General features: G+C 36.8%; 2 protein-coding genes across 2 annotated transcripts in view; one reads left to right on the forward strand and one right to left on the reverse strand.

Annotated features, from left to right (window-relative positions):
* Nucleotides 1-17728, forward strand: part of LOC126751748 (uncharacterized) — a 40809-nt gene extending 23081 nt beyond the window's left edge. The window contains exons 2-4 of the mRNA XM_050462259.1: nucleotides 15166-15417; nucleotides 15476-15629; nucleotides 17068-17728. Of these exons, the coding sequence (XP_050318216.1) occupies nucleotides 15175-15417; nucleotides 15476-15629; nucleotides 17068-17168 (498 nt within the window). The 5' untranslated portion in view covers nucleotides 15166-15174 and the 3' untranslated portion in view covers nucleotides 17169-17728. The remainder of the gene's footprint in view (nucleotides 1-15165; nucleotides 15418-15475; nucleotides 15630-17067) is intronic.
* Nucleotides 17729-17734: 6 nt separating this feature from the next.
* On the reverse strand, nucleotides 17735-19755 carry LOC126751747 (mesencephalic astrocyte-derived neurotrophic factor homolog). Its single transcript, XM_050462258.1, has 5 exons — nucleotides 19607-19755; nucleotides 19277-19399; nucleotides 19050-19174; nucleotides 18850-18991; nucleotides 17735-18108 (listed from the first exon to the last, which is right to left on the reverse strand). Exons 2-5 carry the CDS (start codon nucleotides 19356-19358, stop codon nucleotides 17942-17944), a joined length of 516 nt encoding a protein of 171 aa, XP_050318215.1. The 5' UTR covers nucleotides 19359-19399; nucleotides 19607-19755; the 3' UTR covers nucleotides 17735-17941.
* Nucleotides 19756-19788: the final 33 nt, after the last annotated feature.

Raw genomic sequence — 19788 nt, forward strand, 5'->3', positions numbered from 1 at the left:
TTTGCACATTTTCTTTAAAACGTGCGCTCATGCGTGTACTCATTGTTTACAAACACGTATATATGTATGTATGTATATTGCTCCAATTCAATTAAAATGCATATGACGTAATTGGTATGCAACAGACATGTGCGCCGAACTACTGTAGGGTAGGTTAAGAAGGTAGCTTTGAAATACATACATAATGGGTGATCCACGTAGCTGTACTTTTTTCAATAGCCTTTTTTTGATATATTACGTTGTGTGAGTCGTGTTAAAGTGTCATGTTGTTTTTGCTAAGCATTGTTTGGCATCTCATCATGGAAAGACTTACGTCTAAATAATATTTACAAATCTTTCCACTTTATTACGAAAATTTTCTTTTTTGTTAAGAATGTGTTTCACGCGCCTCGCTCAACTTATGGTCAACATAATCGGCCTACTGAGCGTACTATTCGGAAGACCATCACCCATCTTGAGACCCAGCAATCATTATAATATTCGACCGAATAGACCACGTCCATCACGTAGTGAAGAAAATATAGCAGCCGTAGCTGAGATTGTACACGAAGACCGTGGAGAGTCGATTCGGCGTCGTTCGCTGCAACTCAGACTGACGTATGGAACAAATTGGCGCATTGTTACGTCGTGATATCCAACCGATATCGCTTCTCTTTATGGGCTCTTGAAAAGTTCCAAGAAGATCCGACGTTTCCGAGCCAAATGTGTCAACAATCAAAATTGCATTTGTGATGAGGAGCAACCTAAATTCTGATTCAAGAATTGGCATTTTATCCAGAAAAAACAGCGGTTTGGTTTGGTTTGTGAACCGGTGGAATCATCGGTCCATATTTTTTCAAAAATGATGCCGGTGAGAATGCAACCGTCAATTGCGACCGTTATCGCGCCATGATAACCGACTATTTGATGCCTGAAATTGAAACTCGTGATCTCGGCAACATTTGGCTTCAACAAGATGGCACCACTTCCCACACATCGCATCAATCAATAGATTTATTGAGCAGATGAGAGATAATTTCACGTTTTGGAACGGTCGATTGACCACCAAGATCACGTGATATCACACCATTAGTCTTCTTCCTGTGGGGATAATGAAAAGTTTAAAGTCTATGCGGACAATCCCGCTTCGATTCAAGCCTTGGAGCAAAACATCACGCGTGTCGTTCGCCAGTTACCAGTCGAAATGCTCGAACGAGTCATCGAAAATTGAAGTCAACGCATAAATTTGAGACGTAGCCCCGGCCAACATTTGAAAGAGATAATTTTCAAAAAATAAATGCTAAAGAATGTTCTTTCGAATAATAATAAACATTCCTTATTCAATTTGAAGTTTTTGTGTGTTTTTTCTTTAAAAAAGTAGGAAACCTCGAAATGGATCACCCTTTATATACATATGCCTCTTTTGGTTTTTTTCACAATATTATTGAAGGTATTCATTCAATACACGTTCAATATGTTTACACAATTAAATTTTGCCTACAAGAGGTTTGATTGCATCATTATTTTGCAAAGAAAAAGTTGTGTGAACTTAGTCATAAAATGTATTAAGTCATAGCTACTCATATTCATCGATCATGACAGTAAATAATTATGTAATAATACAAGACAATAATATTTTTTGGTTTTAGAACTTAGTGGATTATTCAGCTGTTAATAATGCACCTATTCATTTCCGACGGAACGGCAAATACTCACTTATAGTAGCCGCTTACATTTTTACCTCGTTGCAAAGCTGCAAACGAACACTGCGATCAACGATGATCAGCCTGACAAGCTGAGTCGATTTAGCCATTTTTGTCCGTCCGTGTGTATATACGCGGACCAGTGCCTCAGTTTTTGAGATGTTGGTCTGAAATTTTGCATATCCTTTTTTTCCAAGAAGCTGTCCATTTGTCGAAACCGCTGACATCGGAGCACTATCGAATAAAGCTGCATTACAAGCTGATCAAAAAAACTACAATTTCTTATATCAAAAATTATTTTATTTGACAAGATATTCTCATAGATTATTGTCTAAGGCAACGCTGACATCTTCTAACTTATTGCACACATAGGACCAGTATAGCATATGGCTGCCAAACAAACTGACAGATCAAAATTATGGTAGAGTTAGGTACAAAGCAACATTTTAAGTTGCCGAACCACTAGGCATCTAGCTGAGGTCTTTGTATTGCGAAAGCAGCGGAGCTGGCCTTTAATGCTCCTGCAGGCAATTCCAGAGTCAATATCTACGTAGACATCCAAGCAGAAATCAAGGCAGTAACCTCGAATAGCATTTCGGACAGAAGCGTCTTGGAAGGCAGGGCAGTACTGGAAAGTGTTGCCGAAAGTAAGCAAGTTAACTTTTACCGAGTGCCAGTTCACAAAGGCATCGAGGGCAATGTAATAGTGGTCGAGATTGCCAAGAATGGTGTACGGCTAACATCCGAAAACGTGATAAACATTAGAAAACCCATGCATCTCGACAGAAACTTGGTAAACTGGGTGGATCAAAACTGGATGGAACGAGCTACCTGGGTGCAAGACTGCAAAAGTCATGTGCAAAACGGTAGATCAGAAGTACACAAAATTCCCATTGGCACTAGAAGAGAATATAGGAAAATGATCGGAATACTAACTGGTCACTGTCTGGTGGCGGCACACGCCCGCAGAATGAGGCTGACGGATCGAGAAGACTGCAGAAAAAGTTTAGAGCAGAACACCAGGGAAACAATGGAGCAACTCTTGTGCACTCGTCCCGCATTGGCAAGACCACGCTGTACGCATCTGGGGTCCCCACAGTGTACAGTGTGATACCCTGGAGGAGGTATCGACAGTGATCTATCTAAGAATAATAATGAAAAGTATGCTACAATCAATGGCAACACTGAATACGTGGTTCAAGTGCAAAATAATTATACAAACTTGAAGTTAACAGTGGGAGAACGTTGTCTGTATTGATATTATTATTCTTACTCATCTTATCTTTTTTTCTCATATCAGCTTAATATATCTTTATAATCTAGGCATTTTATCGACAGAAGCAACTTAAAACTATTCTCAATCAGAACTAAACTTCAGCCGACTTCTGGTTTTGGGTGCATAACCCAACATTTATGATATTCACACTTCTGGTTCATGCTACCAACCTTGTAGCCTCCTGCTGCTGGCATTCCAAACCTTATCCGCAATTACCAGGATCCTTACGAAAACATGATGCCTTTTATTAGGTTCGCTTCAGGTCTTCTAGCTCATGCTATTCCAAGAACTTTTTATACTGCTCCGCAGTGTAGAGGCACTACAGTTAAATCAATTATACAACACAATCGAAATCAATGTATCATTATATGTCAAAAAGTTCAGTTAGACTTGGGCAGCTGGGTACGTCAATGTAGTTAAGATAGTTGAGGAAAATGAACCTTGGCGTCAGCTAAAATTTCAGTTCCTTCTTCCGTCTTACATTTTCATTATTTCGTCACTGCAAGCGTCTCTCATCCGCAAATTTTATTACTTTTTTCGATAGATCTGCTATAGGTACTTACTTATGTATAAACGGGAGTAATAGACGAATGAATAATGAATTTTTTCTCCAACCGGCAACTGAAAATCAATTAAACTTATCAAATATTTGTGATCTGCTCTCTCCACTATACATGTATTTACATATGTTCATATGTATGTATAGTATACCCACATTAGTACTGACTGTGAAGAGATCAATTTCATTTGATGCGCGTCATTGATTTTTATGCGATTTATGCAAATTTCGCCAGAGCTACAGCCCACGCTTGAGATTCTTCGAAAGCTTTATGATATTTTCAAATAAACAACTTACAAGAAATATTTTATTTATTACGCGTTTCTTTGTTGCCGCTGAAAATGACGTGATACATACCTACGAGCATGATTGTCAGCTACCTAGGCAGTCAGGTCTTTCACCCACGCAAAGCGTGAAGTTTCAGCTAATTTAGTGGTTTTGCTCAGTCAACTATTATTTGTTTATCATATTCTGTTGTTTTCTGAATGAATGGTTGTTAACACATTGTTTTGTGCATTTGCTGTATTCTTTTTTAGTGAAGATTTCCTCAAAACTAAGAAAACGCAACGAAGCAAGAAATCACCAAAAGAAAAAAAAAATAAAATTAAAATTTATGAACAATCACCTTCAAGCTCGCCTTTATGTGTATGTAATTACAATTTGATCATTGTGCTATATAAAGGGTGATGCATTTCGAGGTTCCTTACTTTTTTAAAGAAAAAACACAGAAACTTCAAATTTAATGAGGAATGTTTATTAACATGCGAAAGAACATTCTTAGGCATTTATTTTTTGAAGTTTATCTTTTTCAAATGTTGGCCGTTGAGTCCAATTTTCGGTGACTCGTTCGAGCATTTCGGTTATCATGACGCGATAATGGTCACCATTGACAGTTACGTTCTTACCGGTATCATTTTTGAAGAAACAGCAGTTCTTGAATCTCTTCAAGTTGCCTTCGTTTAAAATCCTGCAATTTTGCTTTTTTACATATCCATTGAGCCAGAAAGAAGGTCGAGCGGCTTCAGTTCTTGCACAAGCTGTATTTTCTACGCTTTCCATTTAAGATCTCGTCGTAGAATGCGCCAAGTCGTTCCATACGTCAGTCCGAGTTGTTGGGAACGTCGCCGAATCGACTTTTCACGGTCTCGTATACACTCTCAGCGACAGCTTCTATATTTTCTTTACTGCGTGCTGGACTATGGGATCTATGCTCTCGAATATTATCCAATGATGAGTGCTGGGTCTCAAGATGGGTGATGGTGTTGCGAATAATACGCTCTGTAACCCGATTATGTTGGCCATAAGAGGAGCGAGGCGCGCGAAACACTTTCTCTACAGAACGTGAATTTTCGTAATAAAGTTGAACGATTTTTAAACATTGTTCAGGCGTAAATCTTTCCATGATGAAATGCCAAACAATACAGAACAAAAAAAATGACATGACAGCTTGACACGGCTCATGCGTAATCTGTCCAAAAAAGCTATTAAAAAAGGACCTCTAGGAGTTGGATCACTCGTTATTATCATTATCTCTCTGTCTTTAAAACATTCTTATTGCATATCCGATGAGCATACTTGCGTTTAGGCTACTTCCGCTCTCAGAATATTTTATTGTAGCTCAACTGAATCCATAATAGAGCTCTGATCACAAAGGATTTCTAGCGTAATTCTACTTAATATCACAGTACTATGATATTCTTAGAACCAAAACCGTTTTTAGAGAGTACAGAACAAATTGAATAAGGACTAAATTTGATTTGCCGGGTCTCCGCTTAGCTTTTATGTTGCGGAAAGTCGGCTGCAATTCCTGACATGCTGGACATATAAATATTTTAGATATACGAGTATAAAAAATACTCGCTGGATGGATGTCTCTAACGCTCTTACTTCATCTCGAAAATTGTATCATGGCGGATATGTTAAGGTTAACACCTGTTGGTCACAAGTTTTATCAAGCTTTGTAACCATAAATGAGATTAGTTATGATTCTATCCCTGCTTGACAAAGTTTTACCACTTTTTCGATGTTTTTCGTACTTCTTCTCATATTAATTTGCTCGTCCTCAAGTTTTCCGACGAATATAGGATTACCAAATTTTTCATCTGGCAAAAAATACTTGCAATTTTATGGGAAGTTACGATCATCTGCCGATAGTACCCATAGTCAGTGTTTTTTTGTAACTTATGCCTCGATTTGGTTGTAAACCCTCGACCTTCTGTGTGTTTTTTGGCCGCCGCAAACTAAACAAAATAATAACAAGCCCATCAAGACGGTTTATTAATTCGATGACCTTCCTAATTTTATTTTTTTTCCGTCAATCAGGCAACACGTGTCCGAAATGTAACATTTTTTAGAAAATATGCCTAAATTCTTCGAGTAAACATTGCGTTTAATTAATATTGTATACAAATTCAGATACACACACATGTCTTTAAGTTATGCAGAATGAAAATTGCGTAAAATCTACTTGAATCTTCAAATAAAAAACCGTATAAACAGAAATAATTGAAAAGCAAAAACATAAACTTACATAATTCACTCTAATTTACATGTATAAATGGAAATGTTCCAAATCTAAATGTAAATCTAAACTAACAAATTTGTATTTGTATACATTTTTCTATCAAAAATGGTAATGTGGGTGAGTATTATGAACACGCCTGACATCCGCCGGCCAGCTGGAAAAATATCACAGCCCAGTGTGAATTTCAACGACCCAGTCAGCAGCAGCCACAATGCGGCTAGAAAACCTTGTAACAGTTCTCAAGTGTTTATATATAGTATATGTACATACACAGCAAGAATATAACTAGAATCTTAATTTAATTATAATATGTTTAAACAAGTATGAAAGAAATAGAGATAACCTTAGTTTTTCTCGGCATTCTTATTTTTTGGGGCCTTCTGCCGAGGCATTATATACGAAATAAGAGGCATATTTGCACTTATTATGAAAGTTGGGTAGTTTATGTTGCTTCTTCTATAGTTTTTCTAGTACTAAATTGTTTAAGTAATTCCTGCTACTAAGTAATTACTGCTACTCTGACACTAACAGGTAGGCATTAATCGCTACAATACTTTATAACGGGTTCAATAAGAGCGCTACAAAAGTGTTTTAAAATAAAACGAAAACGGTTTGGGATATCCATGAAATTATTTATTCTTGTGAAAATAAATTCGATAGCTTTATGTACATATGGAACTTGATTTCATTTGCATGGTTACTATGAGCGCACTTCCAGAAGTCTAGACGCTGGACCCAATTTTCAACGGTTTTCAAGCATAAATCGGCCGATACTGCCGAAATTTCACGTTCGGTATTCATACGAAGTTCATCAATCGTCGCTGGCTTGATGGCATAGATCGTACCCCCACAGGAAATATTCTAACGCCGTCAAATCGCACGACCGAGGCGGCCAATTAACTGGGCCATTGCTTGAGATTAAACGTTCACCAAACTTGCTTTTCAATAAATCGATTGTGACATTCGTTGTGTGGCCGTCCTGTTGGAACCACATATTGTCCAAGTCCATATCATCCAATGCGGGCAAAAAATATTCGGTAGCGGTAGCGATTCCCATTCACAGTAACGTGCCGATCTTTATCATCACGGAAGAAGTACGGCCCAATAACGCCGCCGGCCCATAAATCGCACCAAACCGTAATTTTTTCGAGATGCAATGGTGACTCATGAAGGCGGTGTAGATTTCTGTCTACCAATAAAGCATATGTTTCTTATTGACGTTGTCAATCAGCCAGAAATCAGCCTCATCGATGAAGATGATTTTTCGATAAAATTCCCGATAATTTTCCAGTTGTTGCTCCGCCTAATTAACGAACATACGACGATTCTGGTGGTCAGGCAGCTTCAGTTCTTGCGTCAATTTGATCTTGTGAGGAGGTAAGCCAAGATCTTTCGCAAAATTTGCCACAACGAAGTCACAGAGATGACCAACGCTTGAGAACGACGTGTGAGAGACTGATTTGGATCTTCGTCAATTGATGCGCTAGCGGCGGCAATATTCTCCACATTATGGGCACTTCTTTGTTTCACTGACATGAGAATTTTTTGTACTGTACCTGTGGACTGAAATTTGTCCATTAGATGCTCAATTGTTGATCTGACAGGACGATTATGACGACCATAAATTGGACGTAGCGCTCTTAAAGTTGAGACCACTGACTGCGAATTTCGGTAGTAAATTTTAATAATTTGGACTCGTTGTTGGATCATATATCTCTCCATGATGAAATGACAAACCTTACTGAAGGGAAATGTCAAAAGAGCGGGAAAAATATGACGTCGTTTGCTGTCCCTGTCGGTCTATTTTTTTGCATCCGTTATTATAAGCTGATATTAACATATTCAGCTCTAAATAATTTTAATATGAATTCTTGAGTTGAATTTTATAATTTTATAAGGTTCTCAGTTCAAATCTTCACAATTGCATTAATTCTAAAATCGATAATCATTCCATTATTCCAGCGTACTATTCCTAGAGGGTATTTATTTAATATTTTCTTACATATTTTTTGTTCATTAGCTTCTTTTTTCTGCAATCAGCTCGTTTAAACGGCCTAAGCAATTGGCGTCGGTGGCAATTAGTTCATTAACTCACTAGCGTCTAGCTGGGTCCGGGGATGTTGGCTGGGCAAATGTTGTTGGTGTTGGCACCATTAATTTGTTGTTGTATACTGTACCTCTTTTTTTGCTAATTGTATTTATTCGATAAGCAGCCGCCAGCTAAATTGGCCAGATGCACGATAAATCAGTCGCAAAACAAAAAATGTTCATCGATTTTGCGAACTAGAAGCGGATCTGCGCAGCTGTTATCTGGAGCGCGCCCGATCGATAAAACCACGCATCTTTATTTATACATAACTTTACTATAAATGCGTACGAGTATGTGTTGTTGTAAATACAGCTATATGCTTATGTATATCCATCTAAGAGTGCGTACTTAATTTATGGCACTGTTTGTTTGGATCGCATATCGTGCATTCTGCTTGATCTTCTGCTTATTATCTTGCTTTTGTTTTTACTTGCTCTTCTTACCTTATAAAGTGTGTTAATTCTGATTTGCGCATTAATGTTGCTGAGGTGTGGCCATCACAAAGTGCTCCACACGTCACTTCTGCGGTAGCGAAATGAAAAATAACTGAAAACTATTGGGTGGGGTTGTGCTTACTGTAATAAATCTTTTTTTTTCAGTTAAGTTCTAAAAATCTCTAATTATAGCAGCGAAACCCATTCGACAAGAAAAATTTCGAGTGTTTTTTTAACAAAAAACAGGCTACTCTTGGCGACCACCTGGCTCTGTCAGATTGACAAACAAACTGTAGGTGCCACAATTTCCAATATAACCTCTAGGTACAACGTCCGATGTGTTTTACGTGGGCACCTGGCGACAGCCTTACTTCCACGGCGCTCAAAAGCACAACGGATCAATCAATGCGTTAATCAGCGCCCTGAGAATGCTGAGCATTTTCAGTACCAATTGGCAGTGTGGAATGGACACACTAACCACCTTGGTCGGGTTCAAGGCCCATCTAAGACCTCTGCCGTGTGTTCAACTCCACATTCGACTGACAAAGTCAGTTCTTCCCGCGATTTGGGTTTTAACCACAGCCACCACGAATCTCCACAAAGGGCCAAACCCAATGAGCAGACTGGAGCGAACTCCAGGGGCTACTGCTCCCCGTGGTACCAGGTTAAAGTCGTTGGTATTGACCTTGTAGCCGAAGCTACGACCAGTTGAGCTTCCATACAGCCCCCGGACTGGTGGCCAGATTAAGTCCTTACCGCGGGTCATTCGACCTCTAGGTACAGGTCACAAAATTGTTCTGTGCATAGTTTCGATAGATTTTCTTCTTTGTCTTTATTGGCGTGACGTTCAACAATACCAAAAGTTCCGCCAGGATCGGGAAGGACCTCCCCGAGCCGTTCGATACCAAGTGCGGTTTCAGACTATTGTGTGACTTCTTCAATTTATTGCTTCTATAAGAGTGTACAGCTGCTGGCGTACTCCATTGATATTGACATAATTGGCCTCAACAACCGTGCCGTTAGTTATGCTTTCTCCAAACTTGATAAGGAAGCAAAGTCGATGGAACGATGAGTTGTACGAGATATACGGCGACATTGACATAGTTCAGCGAATTAAGAGACAGCGGCAACACTGGCTTGGTCATGTCGTCCGAATAGATGAAAACACTCCAGCTTCAATATATTTTTGTGTGCTAAGTATCCAGATCCTGCTTCAAAAGTTCTTAAAAATCACCCAAGTAATCAGAAAACAGTAAATGTTATTCGCAATAGTAAAAACCCGTAGTATCAGCGTCTCATTTTATCATACTGCCACTGTCACATTAGTCTCATTTGCCTCTTCTTTTCTTTAAACAGATCTAAGGACCTCAAAACTATTTTTTTTTAAATATCTCGGTGAAAGTCGCGAAATTTTCACTTTTTTTGTTAAAAAAAAGTCTGCCAAAAATCCAGTTTTCATTTTTTTCCTTCGTTCAAGTTTTTTTTTTTTAAACTAAAACTTGTATTTTTCACTTTAGATGACTCTGTAAGAAGTTATTCTGCCAACGTGGGCGCATCTTTTTTCCGAGGCTTAAATATTTTTCCAAAAATTTCAGAATTTCATTTTTAATATACATAATTAATAGTGTTTGTAACAATAAAAAGTTCTAATAAAATATTTAATTTTTTTATAAGAAAATATTCTTAAAGTTAGGCTGTTTTTTACCCGAGGAAACCAATGTAACTCCTTACCATAACTATGGAGAGGGCCATCTGCCGTAGAACTTTTTTAGTTTTTTAATATATTATATATATTTTTTAATATTTAATTTATTCTTCAAAAATTTTTACTTTTTTTCATTAATCTCTAGATTATTCTGTCATGTGGTCTATTTGACCCAGCGGTCGTAAAATTTCGTGATAATGAAATTGCATATTTATTGAATAAAAATTCAACTGAAATTTTTACTGTTATGCTAAGTACATATACATATGTATGTATAAGTACATAAACATGCGTTCATAAGTGTTCAATATATAGTATATGTATATATATTATTGTATATGTATGTATATTTCACTTTCTCATAGCGCTTGATCACTTTCAAAGTCATGCACTTGAGTGCAAATCGTCTGAAAAGTCAACTGCCTTGTACAAATATGTTTGAACAGGCAAATGCTTTATTTTTTTCAATTACTTGTTGTATTTTTTTTTTTTTTTAATATTTGTTAATTTTTTGTAATTAAAATAAACTTGTGAACATAAGCGTTTATCCAGATGTTTAGCTAGTCTTCATTGTTCGTCATCACTGAAGCCTGCCTTAGGCTGAAGCGCTTGACATTCGCGTATTTTACTATATACATACATATGTATGGACATATACCCAACAAACAACCGTCAGGGGAATGCATCAGCACTGATCGTAAGCAAATACAAGTAGTAATACTTGGAAATGTTCGTACGCCTCTGGGCACTACTAGCAGTGGCATGTTGCGCGATTAGTTTGAATTTATTGTCTCTCATAAATGTCAACAAACAAACGCGAAAATATTACTACGAGGACAGCTTGATGAATTTGTGCATATTTTCTGATAGTTACAAAATTGAAAGTTAGTACGTTTGATCAAATTTTGGGTAGTCAAAAAAGTCTTTTCGTATGTTGTCAATAGATGTCGTTGCAGTCGTATATCTCCAGTGTTACCAATCACATTGGCTCATACCATATAGTGTTGGAAAGGTGAGATTTTAAGCTTCATTTAAGGGGTCAGTAGGGTTATCTTTTAAATTTTTTTTCTTTTTCTGTTCCCTTATACCATTAGAATTAATGTAGAAACCCACTTTACCATTGGAAGGTTTCGAAAAAGGCCCAAAAATAATAATACCGCTCGACGTTCGGAGCGCTCGGAGTGCACACCTCAAACTTTAAACCCGTTTTTCTTAAAACACACTTTTTTAAACTGGCGGACATGGCTCATGACTCCGGTCGAACTACTCAACCGATTTGCTTAATTTTTTTTTTTTTAATGTTCACAAAACGCCAGGCTATCGTCCCTACTAGATTCATAATTATTAATTAGATTATAATTTATTGACAATGTTATGACAAAATTTGTGTAAAAACACATAGAGAAAAATTAAAAAAAAAACGTTAATGACTTTTTTATTTATCAGAAATTTATTATGAGAAATCGTGTCCGCCCGTGAAAAAATGCATCCATTTACCCAGCCATTTCTCCGACAGCTGTCATCAAAAAATTCCGAAAAATATTGTATTTGTTTATACACTCTCCGATATACCTCATGCTATGTGAAAAAAGTTCTATTGTAGAATAAAAATTTCTATGAAAGACAAATGTCAAAAAAACAGTCCAGATTACCCTACTGACGCCTTAACCAAAAACCAAGGAGAGTTCGGGGAAGTTGAATAAAAGTTACAGCTGTTCAAAAATGAGTGAAAATAATGAAGAAATTCGCTATATTTTGAAATGGTACATATTTGTTTATTTATTTATTAGTATAAACATAAAAAAATAAGTTGAAATTTGATTAGAAATACGAAAAGACTTTTTCGACTACACAACAAATGATCAGCGTGACAAGCTGTATCGATCTAGCCTCACAGTTTTTGAGATATCGATCCGAAAACATCCTTTTCTCTTTAAGAAGCTACTTATTCGACGAAACCATGTACTGTCGCTGACTTCTCCGGATATCTTTGTAATAAAATTCGCTTCTGGCGTATGACATGTAATTGAAAGCGTGCATTTGAAGTTGACTTAATCGAATTTTGAACGTTGCAGTCAACAATTTGAATGCTGTCAGTAAAACTGTACATTCAAGAGCAACTAACAAAGCGGTGTTTTGTCATTAAATGGTTATTTATTATTTGGTCTCAACGAACGGATACAGTAAATTGGGTGATATTTACTTAATAACTCGGCCTGTGTTGTCTAATAGCTGACGAATGATGTGCGAATAATGAAAATATGTGCGAATAGTACAATGATTGTAGAAATTGTTATTGCACTTTGTCATATTCTTGTTTATTTATTTCAACTTGCTTTTGTCTGCATCCTGCAACGGATATTCCGTCATCGCGTGAGCACACGTTAATTTGCATCGAAATCAAGTGCGATCTATGAATCATTCGACGAAAAAATATCTGATGGAAATAGCTTTCGCACACTTCATGCATACGACGATGCTCTACTCCTCACACTTCACTTATGAAGTCAAGCTCACCTGCTTATAATTGAAATGAAATATTTTTTTTATCTATTTTTTCATTTAGGGGTTTCTTTGATTTCTTCATTGTGCTTACGTAATTCCTTGGATATTTATAGATCTTGCAAACTGTAAATAGAAATGTAGAAATTTATAAAAGCTGTTATACCTTTGCATTCTTGCTTCCACTTTTATATAAATATGGTTATAGTGGGTGTACACTATGGATATTAAATATAAATGGAAAATATTTTGTTTTAAGTTCAAAGCTGCATCCCTATATACTTAATACCGTAATTAAAGGTGAATTTGTGTGACTTCTTAAAGAATTTAGCGAAACTTTTTTACTTTACAATGATGTGGTCTGATAACTACTTTTTTTCAAAAATGTATCACTTATAGAGAAAAACATCTCAAAAGCATTATTCAAAGTACATATTGTTCATCTGAAACTGTAATATATTCCTAACTATCTGGCAATTTGTGGGTTCTATTCCAAAAGAACTGCGCTGACTTGGCAGTCAAGAATGAAACAAGCCAATTTTTGATACGCCGTTCTGATGTGAACCGTATACAGGTGAGAGTGTTCTGCATCGACCGGAAAAAATGGTGATCAGAAGGGGCAAGGTCTGGGCTATAAGGCTTGTGAGAAAAAACTTCCCAGTCGCTATTTTTCTAACAGTTTTTAACTGGTCTTGCAGCAAGGGAAATTAGTTTGTCTAGTTGGAAATTTCATTTTTCCTTTTCCATCGGCAAATCTTTGAAAGCCTCTTCGCTTCAATTGGATTCATTGCTTTTGAATGTATCCGCTTGCTTTTAAGCATTTTAACCTTGCTGCTTGAGTAACTCGAAAATATTCAGCGATCTACTTTCTTGGCCGTTTAGGTTGGTCTTCGTTTCATTGGTAGCGTTTTTTACGTCCCAAACCGGCGGGGTAATGATCTACGAAAAGATGCCAGCGCACAGAGCAGACTTTTATAGAAAATCTATTGAATGATGTCCAAAGAAAAGATGCGAATGGCAGTGAGGGCATAACATCAGTGAATAGACATTCCCCAATCGAACATTCGCCCTACCATGTAGGAAATACAATTACCCGTCTGACGAAGAACAAAGCGGCGGGAGCCGATGATAAAATACGTCGCCGAAGAACTGATAAGAAGCATGCATCAGCTTCTTTGTAGAATACGGTCGGACGAAAGCATGGCCGACAATTGGAATTTAAGTGTGCTTTGTCCAATCCACAAAAAGGTACACCCCACAATCCGCACCAACAACCGTGGGATAGGCCAATCTCAACGTCGCATATAAGGTTCTATGGAGCGTATTGTGTGAAAGATTAAAGCCCACCGTCAACAAACTGATTGGGTCTTATCAGTGTGGCTAAAGACCTGGAAAATCAACAACTGACAAGATATTCACCATGCGCCAAATCTGGGAAAAGACCCATGAAAAGAGATTCGACACACATTACATCTCCGTCGCTTTCAAAGCCACTTTTACCAGCACGAAAATTAGCTTCTTCAGGTTCAGGAAAGACCTCTCCGTGCCGTTCGGTAGCAAAAGAGGTTTCTCTTGCCGAACAAAAGAGAGAGTTCCAAACTCTATCTTGGAAATCCATTAAAAACAGTCATCATTCCTTACCAAGAGATCCAATTGAAAAGTCGAAGTCCTCTCTTGCCGAACAAAGACCAAACTCTACAAATCCCTCATCATTCCCGTCCTCTAAGGTGCGGAGACATGGACAATGACATCGTCTGATGAGTCAGCCTTAGGATTTTTCGAGAGAAAGATTTTAAGGAAGATTTATGGTCCTTTGCGCATTGACAACAGTGAGTCCCGCAGTCGAATTAAGAGACAGCGGCTGTGCTGGCTGGGTCATGTTTTCCGGAACACACCATCTTTGAAGGTTTTCGATTCAGTACCTGCCGGTGGAAGCGCCGGAGAAAGACTTCCACTCCCTTGGGGAGATCAAGAGGAGAAGAACCCGGCTGCACTTGGTATCTTGAATTGACACCAAAAAGAAAAACGACTGGGGCGCTGTTGTTAACTCGGCTATAACCACGTAAGCGGTGTTTACGAAACCCAAACGCCAAGTATCTGTCAATCTGTCAGGTATACTATTGAAATTCGGGGAAAATGTATCTTTGATAATAATAGACCCCTGGGTCAAAAATGGGTTGAACTGCATTAATACTTCCCTCATATACCTCATATGAAGATTTTCGAACTTCCAGTTGACTTTATATTACATACATACATCGACCAAGCTAGTCGAATATAATTTTTTCCAACACCTATGTAACTTCGTGCTTCCTTACTTGTTTCTATACTAATTTATATGTTTGCTTATATTCCCATTTCACTCATTTAATTGCGTTCTTCTTCTTATTACAGCTTGCAAATATGTCTAAGCCACTGACGAACACTTGCTGCTTCTGCCAATCTCTACGAAATGGCTCCATTATATCGGGTCTTCTGGCAATCACACTGTCCATTATAACGATCGTTATCAGTTTGACATTACGCATAGATTTCAATACCATAGACTTCGATTGGCTGCCAAAGAATACCGTTAAGATTATATTAATTATAAATCTATGTATGACAATACTGATATCATTGCTCATGATTATTGGCGTAGTGAAGGTGAGTGACGGGCGTACAACAGTTTTCACAAAATATTCATAATCGTCGTTTTTTTCAGCGTAATCACTATTTGATGATGCCATGGGTTGTTTTGGGCATTATGATAGCCATTGGTTTACTCATATCGGTGATATATACTGCCGTGAAGTTCTTCATTGACGACTACATGCTGACTGGCATACTGTGGCTGGTCATCGGACTACTCACAACTGGTAAGCGAAATATAGAATGCACATCATGTCACAGAAAGTTAGGTTAATTGGATCATACGAGATCAAATCGCTATTGGTGCAGGTGTGTGTAGAACGACTGAACAGTCTATCAGATCGTAACCGAGTGCACCTTATCTGGGTGTCTGGTCACAAAGGTATAGCCGGGAATGAACTGGCTGATGAGCTCGCGCACTCCGCAGCATACACCAACATGGTAGGACCCGAACCTTTCATTGCGGTTGGTCCCCCTACTATGATATGAAGGAGTGGGCCCTCGGATCCACCTAGCACTATATTAGAATTTATCAATATGCTGGTTCTAGAGCGTAAGTCGCGGTGCAATCCTCACTTATTTATCAAATCTAGGTTAACTTTCTTTTTATCCCGAACCGACAAGTGCATGTAATACCGTTTGTTAAAAGGTATTACGTTCTTCAGTAAATAGAACGCACGGTGCATGATAAATTCGGTAAATAAATCGTAAATTCCGACTACTACGACGAGAAACGAGAATGAGCCTTGCGCAGCTTAGTTCTGGATACTGTTGCAGATTAAACTCCTACTTATTCAGAATAGACCCTGAAATATCAAACATATGTCCAACGGGTAATGAGTCTCCGCATAACACTAGCCACCTCTTTGCATGCCCTGCTAACCCTACCCATCTGACACCCTTCCCCCTTTGGTCCGACCCTGTCCTGGAGCTACTGTTGGATGACGTCGATGACAACTTATCTAATCCTTACCATCCTAACGGGGATTAGTACCCGTTACAACAGCAACAACGGAAGCCGTCTGTCTCATTCAATCTCAACTTCGTGCCGCCTAATTGTATACTATAGATTTCGAATTTTCCTACTACAGTCGAGTCTTAAATATAAGTACGACATTTTTTTTATATTATTTTTACCCACCCAGAAGGAAACGTTGGAGACCCTATAAAATATACAATATACATATATCAGCTTGACGAGCTGAGTCGATTTAGCCATGGCCGTCATTCTGTCCATTTGTCTGTATATAAGTGAAATGGTCATTCTGTTTGAGAGATATCGTTCTTTTCTCTCCAAAAAGTCGCCCATTTGTCGAAACCGCCGATATCGGCCCACTGTAGCATATATTTGCTATACAAACTGGCCGTTAAAAATTAAGTTGTTGTATGGAAAACTTTTGTATTTCGCATAGATCAATATCCAAGCCAAAGTTATTATCTCCGACGAAATTTCTTAGATGGAACCACTAAAGCGTTTAGATGCCATGTCAACTGACCGATCAAAATCAAGTTCTTGTATGGAAAACTATGTATGGAAACATTGCATTATATGAATGCATTATGGCGTCGGTGAAATCGAAATTAGCGTATATTTTTCTTTTTATTGAAAATTAATTATTCAAATATTTCCGAAAATTTAAATTTTTATTTATTTCTCTTTAACAGCAATTCTCTCCTACTGCTGGTGCGTTGTTTACAGTGAATACGTGGTTTTGTTGCAGGAGAACGAAAGGGGACGCTACAACAAACAATTATACCGCCGTTAAGCGAGCAACGAAAACGATTAAACGAAATTAAAATATTTAAGGAAAAATAAAAGGTGTGAAGCAACTTGTTTTCCATTTTTTCAAACTGTGCAAATTAAATATTTATACCATGAGCGTATGTATGTGTGCGACAGAATTTGAAAAATCAGGCAAATAATACTATGCACAGCACTTCAAGTGGCAGAAATTATATACTCTTCATCATTTATTTACCATACTAATTATAATTTATTTATAAATTTAATTTTAATTTTATGAAAGAATAAAATTTTATTACAATTCATCGCATATTTTTCACTATCTATCTACCAACCAAACTCACCGTACTTGCCTACTCTGTGTATTGTTCTTCACACTCTTTGCTCATCGTATGAATTTACTGGAATTAGTGCAAATTTTTTTTAATTAACAAAAATTTCAAAATATAAAACTACTATGTATGTATATGTTAATATTTATATGTACGCAGTAATATGAAATGTACATTAAGCAACAAAATGTTTACTGTTTGTGTGATGTGTTGTATCGAATAAAGAAAAATAACAATTTTTAACAAAACATGTGTCTTAAGTTGGTTTCTGTGTTTTATTTCATATACTGTCTACAGATATATTTTTCTTTTCACATTATCAACTCTTATAAAGCAAAAATCATAGATTTTTGTACTAAATTCTTCTAAAAAAAATTGAAAAGCATTCAAATAATGACAAATGTTCATGTGAGTAGAATTAATTATTCGCATATAAATTAAATTGGTAATCAGACATTGTTTTTTATAACTCATTGTGCGCATATTTCGGTTTCAGCTCTTCTATTCTCTTGATAAAGTCAGTTTTTTCAATGCAACCTTCGCAGCTTTCATCCCAATCGTTCAGGATTTTCTTCAGGTCACGAACCTTCAACTTTTTCAAGTCTACATTATTCAAGTCAATTTGTTTTTCTGCAAGTAAAATAAAAAATAAGTAATTTGAAATAATTTTAAAATATGTTTAAATTTTATTCTTCACATATTTGATATGTACTTGTATATGAAAATATCAGATAATTTTGCAATAATCGCGTAAAGATTTATTCATCAGCAACTATTGTCGTTTTTTATATTAAATAAGCGTTTGAGTCTTGTCTTACTAAAAAGCTGTTCAAAGTGATTTAAAAAGCAATAAATAACGTCACACTCGGTTGCGCCGAAACTATGATACACTTTCCAAATACAAAAGGTTCCATACATGAACTTCAACTACATACATATATGCTATATATGCAAACTATACGTCATAGTGATCCAATCTGAATATTTTCTTAAAAAATTGTACCGTTGCCTTGAACAATTATTCATGCTAAATGACGTAACAAATGCGGCGCACACCAACAACGATGGGACCCGGATTAAACACCAATTAAAGCAAAAATGGTCGACTCTATCACCAAAACATTATTTAAATCACCGTCGCGATAGCAGTTGTTGTTGTAGTGTTATACAAAGACTTTAAAGCCTTTTAACACTTATTTAACTTATAACATTTTCTTATATTTTTACACACGATATGTTTGTTCTTGTGCAAGACATAAGAGTCTTAGAATCTTTAAATGCCAAATTTACAATATTCGTAAACAAAAGAAAAACGCTACAATTTATAAGCATTTTTTGTTGCACATATTGACATCATTGATTATAACTTACCATAACGTAAATCACAGATCTGAGCATCTTTCTTCTTAAGTTTCTCGCAAATCTTATCGGCAGGCATAGACCAGCTCAATGGCTTGCTGAGTTCATTCAAAATGCCAGTCGCTGATTCTTCCAGACCGCCCAGATAGTAACACTATAAAAAATAAGCTATAATGTAAACGCCCACAAAATAATAAAATCGTTTTACTTACAAATCTGTGCTCCTTATTCTTTTGCTTTTTGCAAAAACTTTTGAACTCTGCTTCAATTTTTTTATGATCCTTCTTTATGTCATCATTCAATGTATCAGCAAACCGTTTGACTGTCTTCACACAAACTGAAAATACCAATTTAAAACATATGTACATACAGAAAAATATTTTAATTGGCCTAGATAGAATATGGCCAATTGGCACACCACCCCCGCAAAAGAACTTACCTTCACATTCGTCTTCCTTCAACGCTATGCTGCTATTAATTAGTACAAAGGCAAAAGCCATTACCAGTAAAAGGGAACGCATATTGGCTCACTACTTTATAGAATCTATAGTTTACGAAAATCCTGTAAAGATAACAAATTCAATGTGTTTGAACAACTGTAGGGCAACAGATAGTTTCCACAAGTTTCTTCGCTACGTAAGCGTTTCTATTCTAGAAAAGTGTGTGACACGCTTTTTTTACTTTTTGGTGCTTTTATTTTTTTTCGCTTATCAGTACTGAAGAATACAAATATCTCAAGTTAAATAAATTATATGTGAAATCTACTTACAATTAATTCACTTTAAAATTGTAATTTCCACTTTATTTTTTGAGTAGCAGTTTTATTAAAAAAACGAAAAGTTTTGTTTGGAAATCTTATTTTTATGCTCATAAATGCTTAACCGGTGAAATTAAAGTAATGAGAATATTTTTTGACACTCACTTGTCGCTTTGTCATTGGCTGAGGCTTGC

Source organism: Bactrocera neohumeralis, chromosome 2 (genome assembly GCF_024586455.1).
Source record: "Bactrocera neohumeralis isolate Rockhampton chromosome 2, APGP_CSIRO_Bneo_wtdbg2-racon-allhic-juicebox.fasta_v2, whole genome shotgun sequence".
Classification (NCBI taxonomy): Eukaryota; Metazoa; Arthropoda; class Insecta; order Diptera; family Tephritidae; genus Bactrocera; species Bactrocera neohumeralis.

Bases quoted from the DNA above. Each gene is read 5' to 3' on its own strand.
- LOC126751747 (XM_050462258.1), bottom strand. From the start codon at position 19,358: ATGCGTTCCCTTTTACTGGTAATGGCTTTTGCCTTTGTACTAATTAAT. The intron at 19,175-19,276 runs GTAAGTTCTTTT...TGGTATTTTCAG, and splicing joins GAAGGAAGACGAATGTGAAG to TTTGTGTGAAGACAGTCAAA. The intron at 18,109-18,849 runs GTAAGTTATAAT...TTTTACTTGCAG, and splicing joins GATCTGTGATTTACGTTATG to AAAAACAAATTGACTTGAAT.